Consider the following 21,759-nt stretch of genomic DNA (forward strand, 5'->3'; position numbering starts at 1 on the left):
AATGGGAACCTGGCTGTGCTGGAAATGCCCAGGTGTTTCAGAAAAGCATTTGCACAGGGAACTGCTACTGCCCTGGTGGTCATGCTGCAGGTGGGACCCCTTGGCTTGGATCCATAGGGGGATAGTGCCTGCTGGAATGGCAAGGCCAGCTCCTCCAAAAGATGAAAGACGCCGCCTCTGAGGATCCTGCTGGAGACCAGGGCGAAGCAGTGTCAACTCATGCCAGCGAGCAGTGCTGGGAGGGAGGGGACCGGGGCTGTACCATCATGGCTGGTTTCTCCTTCAAAACTATCAGAGGCCTCGAGCCTGCAGAAGACTTCCTCGTCAGTGCTGCAACTGACAGCTCCTGTATGGCTGGGCATGTGGGTACCGGTAGCATAAGTCAGTCCCTCGCTGCCACGAATGACTCCAGCATTGACAATACCGGTAGAGTCGTGGGGCTACAATGCCTCTCTTGAAGCAGCAAGTCTATCGGCATTGGACTCAACAGCTCTGGTTATCAGTGCCACACGGTAGACTGACGTGGGTCGCACCCTGGCAGCGTCCCTCTATCCTGCTGACCTCGGTGTTGGCGATCGGCCTGTGTCGGTCTTCCTTTATTATTTCCTAGGCACCGGCAATGGTGAATGGTGCCTACAATCTCCCACCAATGCATCTTTCTTCGGCACCAGGGATGTTTGACAGAGCCAAGGTTCCTTAGACGCAGTCAAAGTGTCTCGCCTCGATGCCAGAGATGGGGCGCAACACCGGGTGTCCTGAAGCAAAGCTGGGGCACTCCTTATCAAGGAGGTTAGCAGGGTTCTCTAATAACTGAAACTTAACTATTAAGTTCAATCAATTTAAGGAAGCAACCAATCAGGAAGAGGGTGTTGAGAAGGATGGGTTTGGAAAAGGAAGGTGCCAGCACTGTCATAGCCTTTCTGCAGCTTTGATCAGGTTAACACCCAATTTAAACTTTAAGATTAAAGTTAAATCAAGACAGAGAGAGAGAGAGAAGTCCACTGAGGAGTACTTGCAGAAGCAAGAACAAGTCGTGATTCCAGCAACCATCACAGGTGGTAAGAAGGAACTGAGGGGGCCATAGGGCGGCAGGGGCCTTTATACCAGCACTATGAGAGTGTGACTCCAGACGGCACCAGAACTGATCCGGCAGATACCACTAAGGGAAAACTTTACACTGGCAGAGCTCGGGGCAAGTACACACCCTACATTGGAATGAGCATGAACAATCACTCGAAAAATTTAATTTTAATCTTAAAGTTCAAATTGGGTGTGTACATGGGAGTTCTGGCAATCTGAAACAGAGACCAACCTAACATTGGGCCGGCACTGTGTTAAATTGCAACACAAGGAATGTACATTATGGTCCTGAACTTCCTAAGTTGATAAAGACTGGGAGGAGTGCCGTGCAAGAAAGAAGCACCTTGTAGTGATTTTAAATGATTTTACAGAGCTAGTCAGCATCGCTCTTGTTGAGTCTCACATCCAGAGTCAGCTGGAGCGACAGCTGTGATGAGCAGGCCTGAAGGCTGGGGCACTCAAAGCTGACAATGGAGAATCCCAGGGGCTCTGCTGACCCTTCCCCCCGGAAAAGTAAAATCTGAGCAACAGCTCCTACTTAGCTGCCAAGAGCTACAGGTGTTTACAACAACATCCAGTGTGGTAAAAGAAAATCTCATCTTGGATCCTGGCAGGTACAGAAGGCTGAGAGCGATGCTCAGGTAACACTTGGGGGATTTTTAGTTCTTGCAGCAGAATGAAGGACATCTGAGCGCCCCCTCCACATCACTCTTTACAAGCTCACTTTCGCTGCCCTTGCACTCACTGCAATGATTGTTTCTGAGCAAGAAGGGCTAAATATAAATATATTTGAAATATTTAGGTCTACACATATAGGACCTGATCCAAATCTCATTGAAGTCAATAGAAAAATACCCTATTGACGTCAATGGTATGGATCTGGCCCATCGTTGTATTTCATTATTAATGTAGAAGGAACTGTCATCTTGATTTAATTTTAATCTTAAAGTTCAAATTGGGTGTGTACCTGACCAAAGCTGCAGAAAGGCTATGACAGTGCTGGGACCTTCCTTTTCCAAACCCGTCGTCGTCGTCGTCCCCCCACACACACACCCGTTTCCTTGTGGGTTGCTTCCTTAATCCTTCACTATTTGGAACTGATGTGATTTCTAGATACAAAGCCAATCTCCAGCAGTGTAGGGGATTCAGAGAAAAGAAAACAAAACTGGAAGTGCAAAGCAATTTCTGATACTAAAAAGGAAATGAAAAAATAAATACACTCCAGAGAAGTAAATAAGAGATTTGTATCTAGTGCAGCAAAAAGAGAAGGAAGAATTTTATCTGCCAGGATCTCTCATTGACAAAACAATCCACAATATAGGTGTTTCCATGACATGTATTAATGAATTAAGCATCCAGACAGCTTGAATGGAAGAGGAAAGTGGAAGGGAATACTTATTTCCCATTTAAAGAAAAACTGGGTTTTTTCAGCAGTGCATGTGTACGGTTTGTTGAACCAAGTGACCTATTTCTATGATTATTTATTGCTTTTAATACACTGCTTAATGATATTCTCCCACTCTTATTCTTTGGAAAGATACATGAAAATAGTGTAAGTTATCCAACTGCATCATAGGGGGTCAACTCTACAACTCAGGGAAAGCCCAGCAGTTTTTGAGACCCAATTTGATAGCTGCCTTGGACTATTCTTTGTTGAGAAAGCAAGGATGGCTGCCATGAACAACAACTCCCATCCCACATCTCTCCACTTTGCCGGCCTCCAGGGGAACGACATCTACAGCACTGCTCAAAAGCACCCGATGAAGAGTTCAATTGATTTTAGACATCTTTGGTATGGAGAAAAGAGGAAACAGTCAAAATGGGCAAAAAATGGCAGTGAGGAATTTTTCAAAATTTCAAAATGGCAGCATAGATTAACATGTGGGAAAGAGTGCCAGAATCACAATCCCATCTGAAGCAGCGAGAAAAAGGTAAGACTTGATAGAATACGACTAGAACTAATATGCTGCAGTGCCTTCAATCCCTAAACACAGTAACTGATGCCAGGAAGGTGACAAGCTTCCAGGTGGATCTTGTGGCCGATGAACTCCCATAGACGGAGTGCCTCTTGACAGAGAGCCAACAAGTGCACTCCCCCTTGCTTGCTGATGTAGAACACCACAGCTGATGTGGTCCATCAGGATTCATACAACCTTGCCCGACAGGTTGGGCAAGAAGACTCCACACACCAGCTGGATTGCTCGGAGCTCTTCGACGTTTATGTACAACTTCACCTCCTCCGGGGACCACGTCCCCATGTGTCTGGAGGTTGCTGAGATGCGCACACCAGCCAAGCTCCTAGGTGTCTGACATCAGCTCCGATGGAGTGACGGGGGTTGTCGAAAGGAACCCCTTCCAGGACTGTCCTGAGGTTGGTCCACCATTGCAGCGAGGTAAGTATTGCCTGGGGAATGGTAACCATCTTTTCCAAGGGGTCTCGGGACTGGGAATAGACCATCCACAGTCATTGTTGCAGGGACTGCATCCAGAGCCTCACATGGCAGTGCATGCTGCCATGTGATCCAGCAGATGCAGTCTGCCCTTGATGAGCCAGTAATCGAGGTACGGGTAGATCTGGATACCCGGGCGCCTGAGGTAAGCCACAACCACCGATATGCACTCAGTAAATACTCTCAGTACTGGGTGGGAGTATAAGTACTCATGCCCCTTGTTGGCACAAAGGGTACTCATGCCCTCTTCCTTGGCCCCTTGCATTCAGCACTCTTAGAGATAAGGGCCAAGGAAGAGGGGGTCTGCCACAGGGCATTAGTGATTTTGTAAACCCCTTCATGAAGGGGTAGGGCCACCCTGAGAGACCGAAGGGGGCTCCAATGAGCCTGTCTCTCTAGTCCCGAGGTATGACAGCTTCGCGTGGGCAAGCGATGGCGAGACGTCTCTCTCTCGATGGGGAATGGTACCACTGAGGCAGGGACACACGCATAGGTCCCAGAGAAGGTTTTCCCTCCCAAGACTGGGGTACCGCTGGAGCCGGTGTGGGGGGCACTGGGAGCACCAGGATCTCCTGAGCTGCTTGAATGGCTTCGGGCATCGACAGCACCTGAAGCTGGCTGGGGCCTGCACCGCTATCTGGAGTTGCAGGCAAGTACAAGATGGGCTGCACCGCTAGACTTGAGCTGGGGCCTGACTTCCTGAAGGGGGAGTTGAGCTGCCCAGCACAGGTCGTGGCTTGCCCCCAGCCCTCTCCTTTCCCTTACGGGAGGTAGGAGATCATCCCTTAACATTCTTCTTCAGCTTCATGACTGGAGTCGTGGAGGAAGACCAGTGCCGGCTCGTGGATGACGCCAGGGGAGCACTGAGCGTGGAGGCCACGGTGCTTGGTGCGGAATCAGACTGCTGCTCCAGTGCCTGAGTGAGTGCCGACTCCATTAGTAGCACTCTTAGAGGGATGTCGCGCTCCTTCTTCGTCCTATGTTTAAAGGACTTGCAGATACAGCACTTGTCACTTATGTGCCCCTCACCTAAGCACCTTAGGCAACTGGTATGCGGCTCGCTGATGGGCATAGGTAGTTTGCAGCGATCGCAGGGCTTAAAGCCTGGGGACTGGGGCATGCCCCGTCCCCTAGCTGAGTCCCGTTCGGGACTAACAAAGAGTTGAGAACTACTACTAAGGGTTTAACTAAGAAACTACTAACTATATATAACTATTTTACACATTTTCAAAGTTTGCAAGAACAGAGAACGAAACAACGCTAGCTGAAGCAGCAGATGTTCCAGCACCGCCACTGGCGGCAAGAAGGAACTGAGGGTGGGGGGGAGCCGGCAGCGCCCCTTATGCTGCACCATGCGGGCGCCACTCCAGAGGGCACCAAAGTCGGTCCTTTATGGATACTGCTAAGGGGACAACGTCCGGCACCAATGCATGTGGCAAGCGCACACACCTACTATAGACTGGACATGAGCAAGCATTCGAAGAAGAAAGAAGTCTTATGAGTTGTTCCCTCAAGGTGGCATGGACCTGCCCGGTATACAAGGTAGCTTGGCTGACATTGCATAGGGAAAAAGAACACACTCGGATGGGTAAAAGAAGCCACCTCAAAGAGCAGAAAGTTCAAATAAGTATGTACAAAATATCTGAGGGTAAGACAATTGTTTCAATGATGTGTGGGGATGAGAGGGCCTGGGAAGGCAGAGTCCTCTCTAGGCATGTCTACACTGCAGTTAAACACTCATGGCTGATCCACGTCAGCTGACTTGGGCTCGCGGGGCTCCCCCATCATGGGATCCCAAGACCCCAGGTTCCAGATTGAGCCCAAATGTCTACACTGCAATTTTACAGCCCAAGCCTACTGACACGGACTAGCTGCTGGTGTTTAATTGCACTGTAGACATACCCACTGAGGCTCTTGTGGAGCGGAAAAAATGGCAACAGGGAATGGCCCTGGAAGTGCATGCTCTTTAAAGTTTCACTGGCTCACCAGGTCAATGTTCCATGCAGGTGGCCAGTCTGTAATGGTTAAGAAACCATCAATATGAATCACAAAAACTCCTCCTGAAAACTGAAAAAAGGGGGAGTTTTCTGACACACACAGTCATCTTAATGAATGCCACCGTGTCTTATGGACTAGTACTAAGAATAGCCAAGCATCAGGTGAGAAATTTTAGGTACAGAGTGAAAAAGAATTCTTCTTCAGAATATAGGAGGATTTAAGGCACAATGTGCTTAAAAGGGTGCAATGTACTGCTAAACGTTTCACCATAAAGATGATAGCACACAAAATGCAGTGTCATGAACCAAGTGATTACTTTCATTTTACTACTGTATTTTAATACTTCCTTCACTATATTGATTTTCAAATACAGCTAATATGGTGCGGGAGGGATTATTCGCTCTACTGTAGCTACTGAAATATTCAAAATGAAGTTTGGAACATATTTTCACACCTGTTGGTTATTTAAGTAAATATAATTATAAATTAAAAATATAAATACAATATTTTAAAGGAGAACAATACAAAGTAAAGGACTAACAACATTGGAAGTAGCTTAAAAGGGAATTTATTTATGGTATTTAAATGCAGTACTGTGAAGCAAACAACTTGGTTCACAGACAGCGCACCCGCTGCTGAACTGTCACTGCCTGACATCCTGTCTTATCTGCCAAATTGCTCATTAGGTTTGGCAATTTTCACCTGCGCCTCCAGTTTATATTTCAGCAGGGAATAAACATCAGTCTGTTTTAACAGTCTTCTGCAGTGAGCTTCCAACCTCCTCTCAGAAGCAAACAGGCGCACGCAGATACAAAACACGTTGTGTTGTGTATGGTTATAAAAAAATCCAGCTCAACAACTGATGAAATACAGCAACAGGAAGTTTAGCTTACAATAAATAATAATAATACAAGGAGAATGGGCTAGAATAAGAAATGTAACTGTAGTAAGCACTTCTATGGATGGCTGATGCTTTCACAGTATTGCCCAGCATTATTCTCATTTTCACATTTAGCTGGAAAGATCCAATTTGAGCCACCTCCATATGTGCACAGTACATGGTTATGTGTTTGTGCCTGGGGAAGATGACAGTCCAGCTGGACCTTATCCATCTCACCTTTTTTCCTTTCTGAGGGAGGACTGGTGGTGTGACTTATAAACAAAATGGGTAACATGGCAACCAGAACAAAGAGATGAAAATCTCAGCAGGCCCTTAATCCCCAGCGTAGACACTGCCTCAGAACAGAGACCACTATATACTACTTGCATCCAGGTGAACGGTAGAAGATGGGGACAGCAATACTTTGCAACTGAACCCCTGAGAGAAACAGCCCAGCTTGTGGACAAAAAAGCCCCAGAGATGTAAAATAAAATGTCGAAAATGCTATAAAACAATTGCAGCCAGAACACTGTTTTTCATCTGTTAGAAGTAAAATATTCACTGCCAACCCTGCAATTAACTAGAAAATTACAATAATTATAGCAATTTTGTATCCCATCTCCAATCCAATTAATAGATATATGACCTTGTCAACATGTAATAATCAGGATCTGCATCTACCACAAAACTAGAAGGGTTTTATATACTGAATAGAAGTTACACAGTAAGAACATGATTATGTTAAATCCTGTAAATACCATTTGTATTCTATGCTTCCCTTCACAAGTTAAAAAGAAAATACAAGAGGCATATTATTTCTATTTTCAACATGTATTCAAATAAAATACTTGAAATAGGTATGTCTAATATCGGATAATGTTATTGGATTGGCTTCTATGCCATGGGCTGGAACTCTTTATAACACAAAATGCATCTCATTGTCAACATACAAAGAAATACATTCTAAAGAGCAAATGGAACATCTCTGATTGGTATTAACATATTTATGCCAAAATATTTCACCCATTTTATTTTTGCATGCGTTCACAAAAGCACTTCAAGATGCTACACTTCATAAGTGTTATAATACTTTGCCCTTGTCTAGCACCTTTTTATCATGGGATCTCAAAGCACTTTACAGTCACTGGGTATCCTTCAACATGTTTGTGAGCTACTTGCGTATCATCATATACATTTTATAGAATAATCAACTGAAGTGGAGTGCCTTGTCCAATGTGTCACAGTAGTCTTGATACAATAATCACTGTGTAGATGTCCTGGAATACTAACAACACTCAGCGGCGTGCACAATGGGGGGACATGAACGTAGTCGCCAGAGGCACAGAACCTCTCTGACCCAGGACCACCAAAGCAGGAAAGACTGAGTTCCTGTCAGGTCAGGGTGAAAGGAGGGAAGATCAAGCTTGGGCCCAGGGCCCGGGTTGAGGGAGGAAAGATCGAGCTCCTGCTGGGGCTGGGTCCAGGTGGAGGAAGTGAAGATTGAGCTCCTCCTGAGACCAGGTGGGGAGCAGGGGCAGTGAGCTCCTCCCGGGCTGGTTGTGGGGGAGGGCAGTGAGTTCCTGGGGGACATGTGCCCCACAAAATAGGACAAATTTAAATTCCTGAGCAAGCCCCTGAAAACACACCATACACCCACCCTAAGGGGGCATCAACACAGAAAACATTCATTAATGTTTGCCTACAGTTGGGAACTCCAGAGGACACTGCTACTTGCAGGGCTCAGGCCAACAACTGGGGTGTGCATTTGGCAATGCTACATTTCCATTGAACAGATGCAAAGTCAGTCAGTAGTACAGCTGGGAGGAAAACACAAGTACACATCTTTCTCCTTTAGCCACTTGACCATACTCCTTCCCTAAGCTATTTTGGGTTATTTACAGAAGCTTAAGTGTATTTTAAGAGCTGCACCACAATTCCAACTAGTGAGACTGCAGCTTACTTTAAAATGTTATTCCCACATACTTGATACAGACAACTCTTACAGATAAATCCTCTAGAAAAAAATCCTAATAGAAGAAAAAAACTTTTCTAGAGGTTTTTTTAAAATCAATTTTATGAAAAAAATTATATTTTGCTTAAAATTTTACATGATAGTTGAAAAAACCAATGGAAAAATATTCTCTGTTGATTTACACAGAGTTTTTAAAAGGTATTTCTTCTTTTAAAAAAAGCCATTCCATTTTTATAGAAATCTATGTGCTTTATTAATATTGAATTCTACATGAGTTTTCCACAAGGGAATCTTTATATTATATATCAGATGTCTAAGTAAGATGAAGTATAACCCTTGTGCAAACTATTTTGAGTTAAGTAATATTCCCAACATTTTCCCTGCACACAGATTAGGAGGACGAATGTAAATTAAATAAATAAATGGGCGGGGGGGGGGGGGGGGGGCAGAATGCTGGTGTCTCCTGGGGAGGGTATATTAATTACCATCTTTCTAGTTTTGGGGGTTTTTTTTTTTTCATTTTTTTGTGTTATAACTTAAGACTAAGCCAACACCCAAAAAAAGGAGAGCCCCCAAATTTTTACTATTTATAATATAATAGTGCACAGAGACCCCAGTACGATCATGGCCACATTGTGCTAATTGCTGTACAAACAAAGATAAATGTAGTTTCTGCCTCACTGAGTTTACAGTCTTGAACACATAACACTCCCAGTTTTGAAATAAACAAAATAGAAGACTTTTCCTGACTGTTTATAAAAAGAGGATTTTACTATATGCATCACCAGGTGTTTCAACTGAAGGGTGGTAAGAGTAACATACCTGCGTTCCCAGATTTGGGGGAGAGTGCACCTACTGCTGTTTATAGTTCCTTTTTACCCCTTTCATCTTCACTATATAAATCAAAACTGGCAAACTGGAAACTACACACACAGCAACTTCACTTGGAGATTTTGCTGTAATTTTCTGTGTTTATGCAATTTAAAACTGGAGAGAGACAAAAAGAGCTTATTGCTGTTTAAAGGCGCCTATATCCAATTTATTAAAATGGAGAGGTTTATTTGCTTGCATGCAACAAACATTTACCCAGATTCTGAACTTTAATCAGCTTTTGATCAGGACAGATAATGAATCATATTCCCAACTGCAGTAACGGATAACAGAAGCTGGCATCCTCGTAAATTAAGATGAAATGTGCAGAGGCAATGAGAGTTTTTACTTACTTGCACGAAGAACTGAAGGTGTGACCTCAATTTCACTTGTTGCTTGATAAGGCTGAAAGGCTGACACAGAGTTGGAACCAAGTTCACTGCCAAAAATCTCTGGACTCTGAGTGCCCGTCGAGCTAGCGCTGGTGCCATCACCTCCATGATGTGGATCTTGTTCATCAAATATGGCTACGAGCTGTGAAAGCCAATGTAATCTATTGTTAAAAAGACAGCAACATAAATGTGCCATTGTAAATCAGCACTACATTATCCCTTCTTTAACCACCTAAATAGGTGAGGGCCAAGTCCCTCCATGGGTTGTCCTCGTACCTACCAGTGGCAAGTCCACCAGGAATGTGGTACGGTCATACAGGCTCAGTGCCAAATAACACACCCCATAAAATGAGCAGGACTGGGCTGAGAAAGGAAAGTCTGACCAGGATGGAGTCTCATCTGTAAAAAAAAAAGGTTCCTTTCTCTGGCAACCCCCTGGGAGATGCCTTTGGCCCTATCTTGCAGTGAATAAATCAGCATCACCTCTTGTAGATGCAAAGGGGCACAATTTGTACTCTCCTGTACCCAGAGGGTGGAATGTGCCCTGAAAGTATAATGGTAAGTAACAACAGACAGCATTATTAAATAAATGTGTCTGATGAGAAAGTATACACATCAAGAAATGCTAGCATATGTACTGAAGGATATGGAATGTATGGAGCCATCCTAAAATGTTTTAATTGTTATTAAATACTGCACATTATGTATTTTAATACAATATGAGTTGTGTGCATCTCCAGCAGAATTTCATTAACCAACTCTCCAGAGATACTTCTGTCTTTGCACGAAGGAGGATTTCCAAAGGTTGGCATAAAAAATAAAAACAGTTGCATTTAGAGCTTGATAAAGATTTATACAAGTCACTTTAATTAAAGGGAGACAAATTCCCTAAATCTATTCTCACTGCAACACAGAGAAAAAAAATTATATATTTAAATGAGTGTTAGATATTTTTCCATAAGAAATACATGCCAACATTTATTTGGAATGAAAATTATCTATCCAGTTTTGTCAGCTTCAGTGAACCATTTTAAAAACAAAAGGCGGGTTCCATATGAACTCAAGTTTAAAGCTGAGAACTTCAAGGAGGAAGATTATGTTGTTTACCAGTACTCTCGTGCAACTCTAAACTGCTCTGTAATGCAACATCTAACAAGCACTTCCAAGAAAGTATTGCCTCCGACTGTCCAAGCTAGAGGTTAAAGGGGGACAGACAACATAAAATCAGATTTCTCTTTGAAAACTGTTTACCTACTATTATTCTAAGACCTAAAATTACCACAATCAAAAGAGATTATAAAAAAATATATATTTTCTTTAGTTTTTCCGGTTTGTTTTGTTTGTGAATGGACACCATTTGCACAGTTAGTTTCATTGTTGTTTGTGTGGTACCTTGATAAAACAGGGGCAAGAAAAATACTTACAGACATTAGAATGTGATTTTGAAACCAGAAAACTTGGGATCTCAAGATATCCGAAACAACTTTTAACACTTTTTTTTAAATGACTAGATTTAAAGGTTGTCAATGTCCCTTTAACTGTTGCAGAGGAAGAAAATCTCTCAGGCACATCCAATGTGCCCCTCACTATAGTATCTAGCGTCATGGGCAAAAGAGTAAGAATGACGTGGTGGGTAGAAGCTCAGTACTTTTTCCAGGTGAATTTGAAAGGCAGGGACCAAAATAAGAACAAAACTGTGATAGCAGACAATATATTTCTCTTTCTCAATTCATGAAATCACACACAAAATATGTCTTCCCTTCACACCAAAGGTATATGAGGGCTGCAGAGAGGTTTCCTCTTCAAATTATTACTTGGACTGTCAATTAATCACAGTTAACTCACATGATTAACACAAAAAAATTAATCCTGATTAAGCACAGTTTTAATCGCACTGTTAAACAGTAGAATACCAATTGAAATTTATGAAATATTTTTGGATATTTTTCTGCATTTTTAAATATAATCGGTTTCAATTACAACACAGAATACAAAGTGTACAGTGCTCACTTTATATTTTTATTACAAATATTTGCACTGTAAAAATGATAAAAGAAATCGTATTTTTCAATTCACCTCCCACAAGTACTGTAGTGCGATCTATCATGAAAGTGCAACTTCAAAAAGAAATTTTTTTTTACATTACTTTGTTTTTGAGTTCAGTTATGTATATCTTTACAGCCTACAAGTCCACCCAGTCCTACTTCTTGTTCAGCCAATCACTAAGAGAAACAAGTCTGTTTACATTTACAGGAGATAATGCTGGCCCCTTCTTATTTACAATGTCACCTGAAAGTGAGAACAGGTATTTGCATGGTACTTTTGTAGCTGGCATTGCAAGGTATTTATGTGCCAGATATGCTAAACATTCATATGCCCCTTCATGCTTTGGCCACCATTCAAGAGGACATGCTTCCATGCTGATGATGCTCATTAAAAAAATAATGCTATAATTACTTAGTGACTGAACTCCTTGGGGGGGAATTGTATGTCTCCTGCTCTGTTTTACCCACATTCTGCCATACATTTCATGTTATAGCAGTCTCGGATGATGACCCAGCATATGTTGTTCCTTTTAAGAACACTTTCACAGCAGATTCGATAAAATGCAAAGAAGATACCAACGTGAAATTTCTAAAGATAACTACAGCACTCGACCCAAGGTTTAAGAATCTGAAGTGCCTTCTAAAATCTGAGCGGGATGAGGTGTGGAGCATGCTTTCAGAAGTCTTAAAAGAGCAACAATCTGATGTGGAAACTACAGAACCTGAACCATCAAAAAAGAAAATCAACCTTCTGCTGGTGGCACCTGACTCAGATGATGAAAATGAACATGCATCAGTCTGCAGTGCTTTGGATCGTTATCAAGCAGAACCCATCATCAGCATGGATACATGTCCTCTGGAATGGTGGTTGAAGCATGAATGGACATATGAATCTTTAGCGCATCTGGCACGCAAATATCTGTTGCATAAATTCTTGCGATGCCAGCTACAACAGTGCCATGTGAACCCTTGTTCTCACTTTCAGGTGACATTGTAAACCATTAGCGGGCAGTATTATGTCCTGCAAATGTAAACAAACTTGTTGAGAGATTGGCTGAACAAGTAGGAGGACTGATTGGACTTGTAGTCTCTAAAGATTTACATTGTTTTGTTTTTGAATGTTGGGCTTTTTGTACATAATTCTACGTTTGGAAGTTCAACTTTCATGATAAAGAGATTGCACTGCAGTACTTTTATTAGGTGAACTGAAAAATACTATTTCTTTTGTTTTTTATAGTGCAAATATTTGTAATTAGAAATAAATAGAAAATGAGCACTGTACACTTTGTATTCTCTGTTGTAACTGAAATCAATATATTTGAAAATGTAGAAAACATCCAAAAATATTTAAATAAGTGGTATTCTATTATTGTTTACCAGTGTGATTAATCGTGATTAATGTTTTAAATCATGCAAATAATCATGATTAATTTTTTAATCGCTTCACAGCCCTAATTATTACTAAGACTTCAGTATCTTCATAAATATACCAAAAGCACATTTTTAGTACTCTGTGAAGCATCATAACTAATGGAAACTGATACTTGTAAGCACGTTTTGTGATTTTTATCCTCAATGTTATTTACTTATTTTTAGCTGATACACGAATTTACAAAATTCAGTAATTCACAATGGCTCAACCTGGGAGTGTAAATTTGCAGGCTTCTATTGACTATGACACTGAGGAGTGGGAAGAATAGTCTTACAGCATCAGGACATGAAAAATACATTTAAAAATTTCTCGAAGGGACACAAACTGTTTTTTCCCCTACAGAATGTGTATAAAACTGTGTCCCAAAATTACATTTTGTTCCTTTGAAGCTAGCTGACAAATGTTCTTCGATTTCTGGCATGACAATACCTTTTACTGTAAGTTGCCTCCAGGTTTCTCTGTATTCCAACTAGTCAGTCTGTAACCTAAAGACTATACTAACTGTACAAGCCCTGAAAATTAGCATTTCCCATTTCAAGTTTCCCCTTTGGTCCCCGCACATCTCAGCAGTTATTCACCAATTCTGACAGCACCAAACTTCCTTCATAAGGTTTCAATTCCACTGAAAAACACATCGAGTTATAACATTTTTACACACTACTAGGAAAAAAATATAAGCCATATTCCAGTTCTGAGATCCTGATAACTTCATTTTCTTATTCTACAGTAATGGTTTGTGGTTCAACACATCAGGCTTACCCTGCTGCAGCATTTTGTACATTTACTGTAGAACACATTAGTAATTTTATAAGATTATCATCAATATCATGCTCTCTAATGATAGTCTAGAAAGTCTTCAGCTCCGGGGGACTTGCAATGAGTGGATTCAGACTTTCCAAAACTGGTGTTAGGGCAATGTTGAGGTTGTAGGAGCACAGAGTGGAAGAGATGTGCTCCGTTAAACCAATGAGCTCCTCTTACATTTGTCCACTCCTGAGCCACTGTTTTTGCATGAAAAACACTCTTGACAAACAACCAGCTCAATGCTATCTTCAAGAAAGCTGTACCATTCATCAGACTTCACACACCTAGAGCTTCAGGACCTATTCATTAAGGATGGAGAAACCATTTTTGTGCCCATGAATCCCCAGTATGCACAACAATAATTTAACCTGTGTTCTCTGGGAACCCATCCTTTCATTACATGTTTATATATATTAGATGTACAGATGTCCTGCAAGAAGCAGCCTGGGATTCCAGCTACACTTTGAGGCCAAACATGCATTATTCATCTGACACAGCATCTGGGAAAGATTACAAGACCAGCTTTTATCAGCCCTATCTACAATGGTAAAAGTGTGGAATCATGACAGGCTTTTACTGTCCAGCAGAAAAAAGAAGATGGAGAATGAAGAGGAGCTTCTTTTCTTAGACATCACCACCTAGGAACATGCTTCAAAATTCTGTTGCATAAATTCTGAGAAGACATCATCATTAACTTTTCTAAGAAAGAATTTAACAGAATTGGCTAATAATTTTGCAGGGCGCAGGCTGTTAACAAAACACTGTGCAATAACTTTCTGGAGCTTTTTGGGGCCAATGGCAACTTCTGATAGTTCAACATCAGGGCGACCATCTCTCTGTTGGACTTCCAGTTCTGGACCATATTGCTCCTCATTAACTCTGAGAAAAAGATCATGCAAGCAGCTTCTGTCCTTATGACTGGAGCCCCACGAGCCTGAGTCAGCTTGCATGGGTCAACTACAGGTTTTTCTTTGCAGTGTAGACATACCCTTAGGCTCCTTTGTAAACCCCAGCCCACAGGTGGGACATTACAACCAGGCAGAGCTCAAGTTCTTCCCCAGGTCTTCCTGATTCCCTCAGAGGTGAAGAGCAAAGTTCCTGATTAGTGGCATGAATTAGACCTAATCACTCAGGGTTTGCAGGGCACAGTGACTGAACTCTTGGACCACTATATCAATGAACTGATGAACTGACAGACAGGAATGAAATCTGGCACCAAGAAACCACTGGGTTATCACCATCTCTAATTTAGCTAAGTGACGGTCTTAACTCAGGTTGACGTGTGTATTGCAAATTACACTATGGAAACAGCAATGGGTAAATTTTAAATATTAAGCCAGATCCTCAGCTGGTGTAAACTAGCATTGCTCCATTAAAGTCAAAGGCGCATCTCCAACTTACAGCAGCTAAGAATCTGGCTCACAGTTTGTGCATATGTCGGTGTGCATATATATTTGTTTCACCTGTTGTTTTATTAACAGCACTTTTAAATCTACAACCAAATATTCTAAAATCAGATTGTATCATGAACAAATCTTTCAATTCCAGTAACAGAAATATTCTGCTGGTCAAATAACTGTAGATTTTTTTAAACTAAAACCTAAGAGCTAAATACAGAAATCCAAGTAATTTAATGTTGAATTACAGACAATGTAATATTTTAGAAAAGCAAGGTGTTGGCACATATATAATTGGATTCCATGTAACGCTCAAAAAGCATTTAAATAAAGATCATCACTTTTTAAAAATAGCTATCAGAGTTCAGTACACAGTGAAGGCCTAATTGGTGAGCAAAATAATGAGGATGGGCTATTCTGCCCATCGTTCCCTTTTAAGGTCCTCAAAAGAAAAGACTTCTGGGAGAAAAACGCCAGAAAAAAGAAGATGTCTGCCAACAACCACTGCAGTGAGCTTCACCATCCTGGCTGCCATCCCCACCATCTTCTGGGACACAATCTACTGTGATTCCATCAGGCCTTTATCACCCTAATCCTCAGAGATGTCACGGCCACACTGGCACAAAGAGAGAGATCCAGATGACATTGCCACCTTCACCTGCTTTTGTTAAATCCCGACCATCACCTTATTTTTCCCTCTATCTTATCCCTCTCCTTTTTTCTTATGTCAACTAAGAGTCTGGCTTAGCCAGCCATGAGGATATATTTTGCAATACTTCTGTAAACCTATGACCAGAGAGGCAGAAAAAAAAATGCCCTAAATAGCCCGATATTAGTACAAGTTTGCCAGGTCCCAAAGAGGCTAATAAAACCATGTGCTGGTCCTGTTTTTCCCCAACAGTGAGACTGCAAGTGAAAGTCAACACAGAGACAGAAGCTGCGTTTTCTGCCTTTGTTGTTCTTTTCTTTCCCTTTGTGAGTGTGCGTGTCATTACCACAACCACCACAGCTTCAGCCTATTTCAACTAACCTCTTCTTCTCTCCAAAAGGGCAATTATTACCATCTAAGAGACGGTCAAACAACGAGAGAGAAGGTGGGTGAGGCAATCTTTTAATGGACCAACTTCTGCTGGAGAGAGAGATGTGCTTTCAAGTTTACACAGCGATAATGTCACATTTCAAATGCTTCGCTTCCCTATTTTCTGTATCTTTAATAAAAATATTTTTAATGATGTGTTTGCCATGAAATTAAGCAAGCTAAGGTCTCTGTCTACCAAACCATGAACCTTATTTAACACTGTTTAATGTTGGACAGGGGCATGGTCACGTTAACACCATTGGGACTCTTTCAGAGCATATATTCCATTGAAATTTATATAACAGAACTCATGTTAGTTGCTTATCTACTATGACCAGTAAGTCCCCTTCAGAATCACTGCTTTCCAGGATACAGTCCCCCATTCTGTAGGTATGGCCTTCATTCATTGTTTCTAGATGTATAACTTATTGTTTGGCTGTATTAAAATGCATTTTGTTTGAATTGGCCGAGCATACCAAGCAATCCAAATCTCTCTGTATGACAACCCATTCTCTTCATTATTTACTATCCTGTCAATCTTTGTGTCATCCACAAGTTTTATCAGCAATTATTTTATTGTTACTTCCAGATCATTGATAAAAATTGTTGAATTGTGTCAGAACTAATACCAATCCCTATGGAACCCCACTAGAAACACCCCATTCAATGATTATTCCCCTCACATAACTACTTTTTGAGATAAGCAACTTTTAATCCATTTAACGTGTGCTTTATTAATACAGTGTAGTGGTAATATTTTAATTAGAACGTTGGAAGAACTAAGTCAAATGCCATGTTACCTTTAAACAACCAAATTTCTCACCAACGCAATGCAATCAGGTTTCTCTGACAAGACCTATATTCCTTACGACCATGTTGACTGATATTATTAATATTCCTGTTTTTTAATTCTTATCAATTAAGTCCCATATCAGCTTTTCCATTATTTTGCCCAGGACTAAAGTCAAGCTAACTATAGTTGCCTGGATCATCTCACTTGCCCCCCCCCCTTTTTTTTTTTTAATATTGGCACATTAGCCCTCTGTCTTCTGGAAATTTCCTGGTATTAAATTTCAAAATGTATTAAAAATTATCATCAGCAGGACAGAGATCTCCTCCTTTAGCACTCCTAGGCACAAGTTACCTAAGTCTTCTGATTTTAAAATGTTTGTCCCTAGAAGATATAGTTTAATATCTTCCTCAGTTGCTAATGGACTGAAAAGTACTTCAACATCCTCACGTGATACAAGCATATCATCCTTTCTTACCACATAAGGAATTACTTAACTCCTGAACCACAATGGGCTTTTTGCTAAAGTTGTCCTCTTAACTGTGTTTTTTTGTCCATCTTACAAATTTTTTTTAAAGAGTTTCCAATTGCCATTCCCATGTTTCTGTCTACATTTTTCCACCCAGTCAATTTTTCTCATCATAGATTATCAGCATTGGAAGAGACCTCAGGAGGTCATCTAGTCCAACCCCCAGCTCAAAGCAGGGCCAATCCCCAATTTTTGCCCCAGATCCCTAAATGGCCCCCTCAAGGATTGAACTCATAACCCTGGGGTTAGCAGGCCAATGCTCAAACCACTGGGCTATCCCTCCAGTTTCCTCAGCTTTGGGAAATTAGCCCTTTTGAAGCACCAAGCACCAGATATTTCTGGTTGGATTGTCCTCTGTTTGTCTGTATTAAACATAATCAAGTCATGATCGCTAATCCCTAGGCAACCATCAATTTTCAGTCCAGTGATTAATTCATCTTTATTCATCACAATGAGGTCTAAAATAGAGTTCTCATGTTGGGTACAATACCTTTTGTGTTAGAAAATTACCATCTGTAGTTTGGGGGGAGGGGATGTGTGCACGCGCATGTGCGCCTTTTTTTTAAGAAACACTAATGATTTACTTCTGCTGCATGAGATCTCCAGCATGTCTCTCCCAAACTGAAGTCCTCCACACCACCACCCATTCTTCCCACACTTTACAGATAGGTGCTTAAAGAGTAACTCATGCTGTTCTCTGATCCGATTCGGTGGCCTATAACCAATCCACCACCATCAGTAACCCCCTCCCAACCAGGCTTTTTAGTTATCATATTAATCCATATGTATGCAAAATCCTGTGGTTCTGAATTAGCAATAACTCTAAAACAAGTAATGTTGTCTTTAATGTACAGTGCCACCCCCCAACTCTTTTACTCACTCTGCCTTTCCTAGATAGGTTATAACCAGTGACTTTAACATTCCAATCATGCAAATCTCCCACCAGGTTTCAGTAATGCCATTTATATCATACTACTACTTGTTGATGAAAATTTCCAATTTCTCTTGATTGTTACCCAGACTCCTAGCATTGGTACATAAACAACTTTAAAACTTCTCTTCACATATTTTGCCACATTGGCTCAATTTGTTCACATTTGATTTCTTAGCACCATCTCCTGGCATTGCTAGTTTAATGCTATCTCGCTGTTCCAGCTAGTATCCAACCAAGAAGATTAGCCACCTACAAGTGAGACGCAAGCCATCCTGTTTGTACAGCCCCTCTTCCACTGGAATGTGGTCCAGTGTTCCATGAAAGCAAAACCTGCAGCTTTACAACAGATGCACAGCCAATGGCTCCCCTCCAGTATTTCTACCATGTACCTTCTGTCGCTCATGGACCAGAAGGATTTCTGTGAAGGTAACTGGGGCTTGCCTCTTCTTCAGTTCTCTTTCTAAAGACTTCTATAAACTGTGTGGTTTCACATGATGCCCTGTCATTAGTTTCAATATGTATTATCACTTCACAGGCAACTTCATAATCCCATCCAACCTTTCAGTAATATCCTGCATTTTTGCTGGGTTGAATGCCTCCTCATTCTCTTTGGCCTCTTGCTCCCAATCGCCAGTTGCTCTCTTAGTTTCTACTCTCTCTCTCTCATTGTTTCTCTCTCCCCTTGTGGGGTCTGCAGTAACAATCTCCAAATCTGTTTGCCCAAGAAGTCTTCATCTTCTCAGATGCTATACAGCATTGAAACTTGCACTTATAAACCATATATCTTCTCCAGTATAGCCACCAGCTTGCATTTCATTTACCAGAAATATCTTCCATCTTCCTGCAGAAAGGTAAACAGCACATCTAAGGCAGGTCACAGCAGTTGTTCCCTCATCATCCATATCCGCTATCTGGTACAGAGCCATACCTAAATGGAAGGAACCTCACTCCCTCAAAAATCCCTGTTTACCCACTCAGGAGTTCACCTAGCATCTACGTCTTGCTGGTTAGCTCTATCCCCTCAATGACAGGGAGGAATTACTCACTCAGATATTAATCAAACATACGTGTATTAATACAGTACTGTTTTCAATATCTTGATAATGTCAGCATTCTTTAAAGACAGAGGAAACCAACAGGGAAAGCTAGAACATCTGAAAGATACACTGACAAGCACAAAGATACCTTGAGTCCAAGAACACAAGTTTCTGAGACCGCTTGAGAGTTATGCAGTGTCCTCAACTCCCAGTGGAGTCAGTGGAAAGTGGCAGTGCCCAACACCTTTCAGCTTGTATTCATCACCTGCTGGGATTTATGCTTATTTATGCTTAGGTCCAGGGGAAACTTTGGACCTTGGAGAAAGAGATTTTGATCCTGTCCCATATCAGATTCTGAAATCTAAGGGATCCTGTGAAAAGTATTCATCCAAACCAGGAACGTTTTTATGAGTAATTTCCTTAAAAATCACTGACAAAGAGCTGCTGCAAGGACTATCTAATAAGCAAACCTCTCTTTCTGCATGTGCCTCCTAGCTACTTGCCTGATCTACTAATGTGGGAGAGTTCAATGACTGAGAGCCTTGATATGTACCCGTTGTAGTACGTGTGCAGAAAGCCTGAGGGGAAAAAAGCTGTAGACGTATGACAGCAGATCCACACAAGAGGATCACTGGTATTCTTTCCTAATGAGACACCTTTTTCAGACAGTTATGCAGTTGTAAGCAAGCCTCTACTATGAGTCGGAAAAGCAATCCCTTCACTGCGTGTATGAATTACCTAGTCAGACTGGAATAGGAGAGAAACAGATTTTTGTAATTATTTAAATGAGAATAGGGCAGAATTGGTGATACTGTGTAAGCAAAGCATTCTTCATACCATGAAAAAGTTTCTAAGATACTGGTCTAAAAAGTAACTATTTAATAGGATAAAATATTAATTACAACTATTGGTACTTCAGATACCAAAAATCATAAATTAAAATTTGAGGATAATCAAGTTTTGCATTATCTGTGAATGACAAATGTAGAATGAACATAGGAGCAATATGAAATTTAGGTGTGTGTTTAATGAGATAGTAACCAATTATTATTTAGACACTAAGAAAAGTAACTATAAAATCAATTTGTAAGCTTTCTGATGACTGAACTGACTTTAATGGTACAGTGACAGTCCTAAATACTTAATCATTCTTTGAGTCTCCTCCGTGCTTCATTAAAAACCCATTCAAATATAACTACTGTTTCAATGGACTGGTAAGAGTGAAAATACAGCAAAAAAAAAGTGACATTTTAGCCAATGATGCTTTATTGCCCCTAAACCTACAAAAATTAATCAAATGGCAAAAAGCAGAAGCATCTAAGAGACATTCTAGGTAATATTTATACTACATACATACACACAACTAAAGGGAAGCCTAATACTTTGAAAGGAAAGGCTCAATTTAAATTTCAAATAAATCACTATACCAAAAAAAAAAAAAAAGCACTTAGTAACTTCAACAAAGAATCAGCTTTTACCTATCCTATTTCCTCAATGTCAAGTTTCCATGAAGTCACAAAGACCATGCTGGATAACACTGAAAATGCCATTGTAATGCAATGCTAATCCCAACACTATTTCACATATTTTAATTTGAATTCTTAGAGTTCAAATGAAAGTTTGGACAATGCAAAATATAGAGTATGAGAATCATATTTTAAAGTCCAACTTCTCCCATTTGATGGTCACTTCATATTAGTATTTCTGTGCATTACACATAAGAAATTTAAATAAAGTGGTACTCAGAAACTATGATGCACATTAATTCTCCAAAAGGAAAACCCTTTGGAGGTCTAACTATAAGTCTACTAGCCTTTGTGATTCACTTGCAAATCTGTATCTCATCTTGTTCCCAGGGGCCTCGCTACTTTGCAGATTGTCAGAGTAAGACCCTTACGGCCTTTGTATTATTTTAGATCTCAGAACATGAATTTAAAGTAAAATATGTTTAATATTAGATTTAGCATTGCTTTTGATGTTTATGTGGATATTTATTTCTTCTAGTGTATTTCATTAGGACAAATTAGAGGAGCACTATCAAACACAATCTACTCTGCTTCCAAAATCAGAG

The 21,759-nt window shown here is 40.9% G+C and overlaps 1 protein-coding gene across 13 annotated transcripts in view; it reads right to left on the bottom strand.

The window, feature by feature from the left end:
- PARD3 (par-3 family cell polarity regulator) overlaps positions 1 to 21,759 on the bottom strand; it is a 646,254-nt gene that overhangs the window by 402,423 nt on the left and 222,072 nt on the right. For all 13 annotated transcript variants that reach the window (XM_074946210.1, XM_074946208.1, XM_074946207.1 and 10 more), the window contains exon 3: positions 9,604 to 9,784. In XM_074946210.1, the coding sequence (XP_074802311.1) occupies positions 9,604 to 9,784 (181 nt within the window). The remainder of the gene's footprint in view (positions 1 to 9,603; positions 9,785 to 21,759) is intronic.

The sequence above is a fragment of the Natator depressus genome, chromosome 2 (genome assembly GCF_965152275.1).
Source record: "Natator depressus isolate rNatDep1 chromosome 2, rNatDep2.hap1, whole genome shotgun sequence".
NCBI lineage: Eukaryota > Metazoa > Chordata > Testudines > Cheloniidae > Natator > Natator depressus.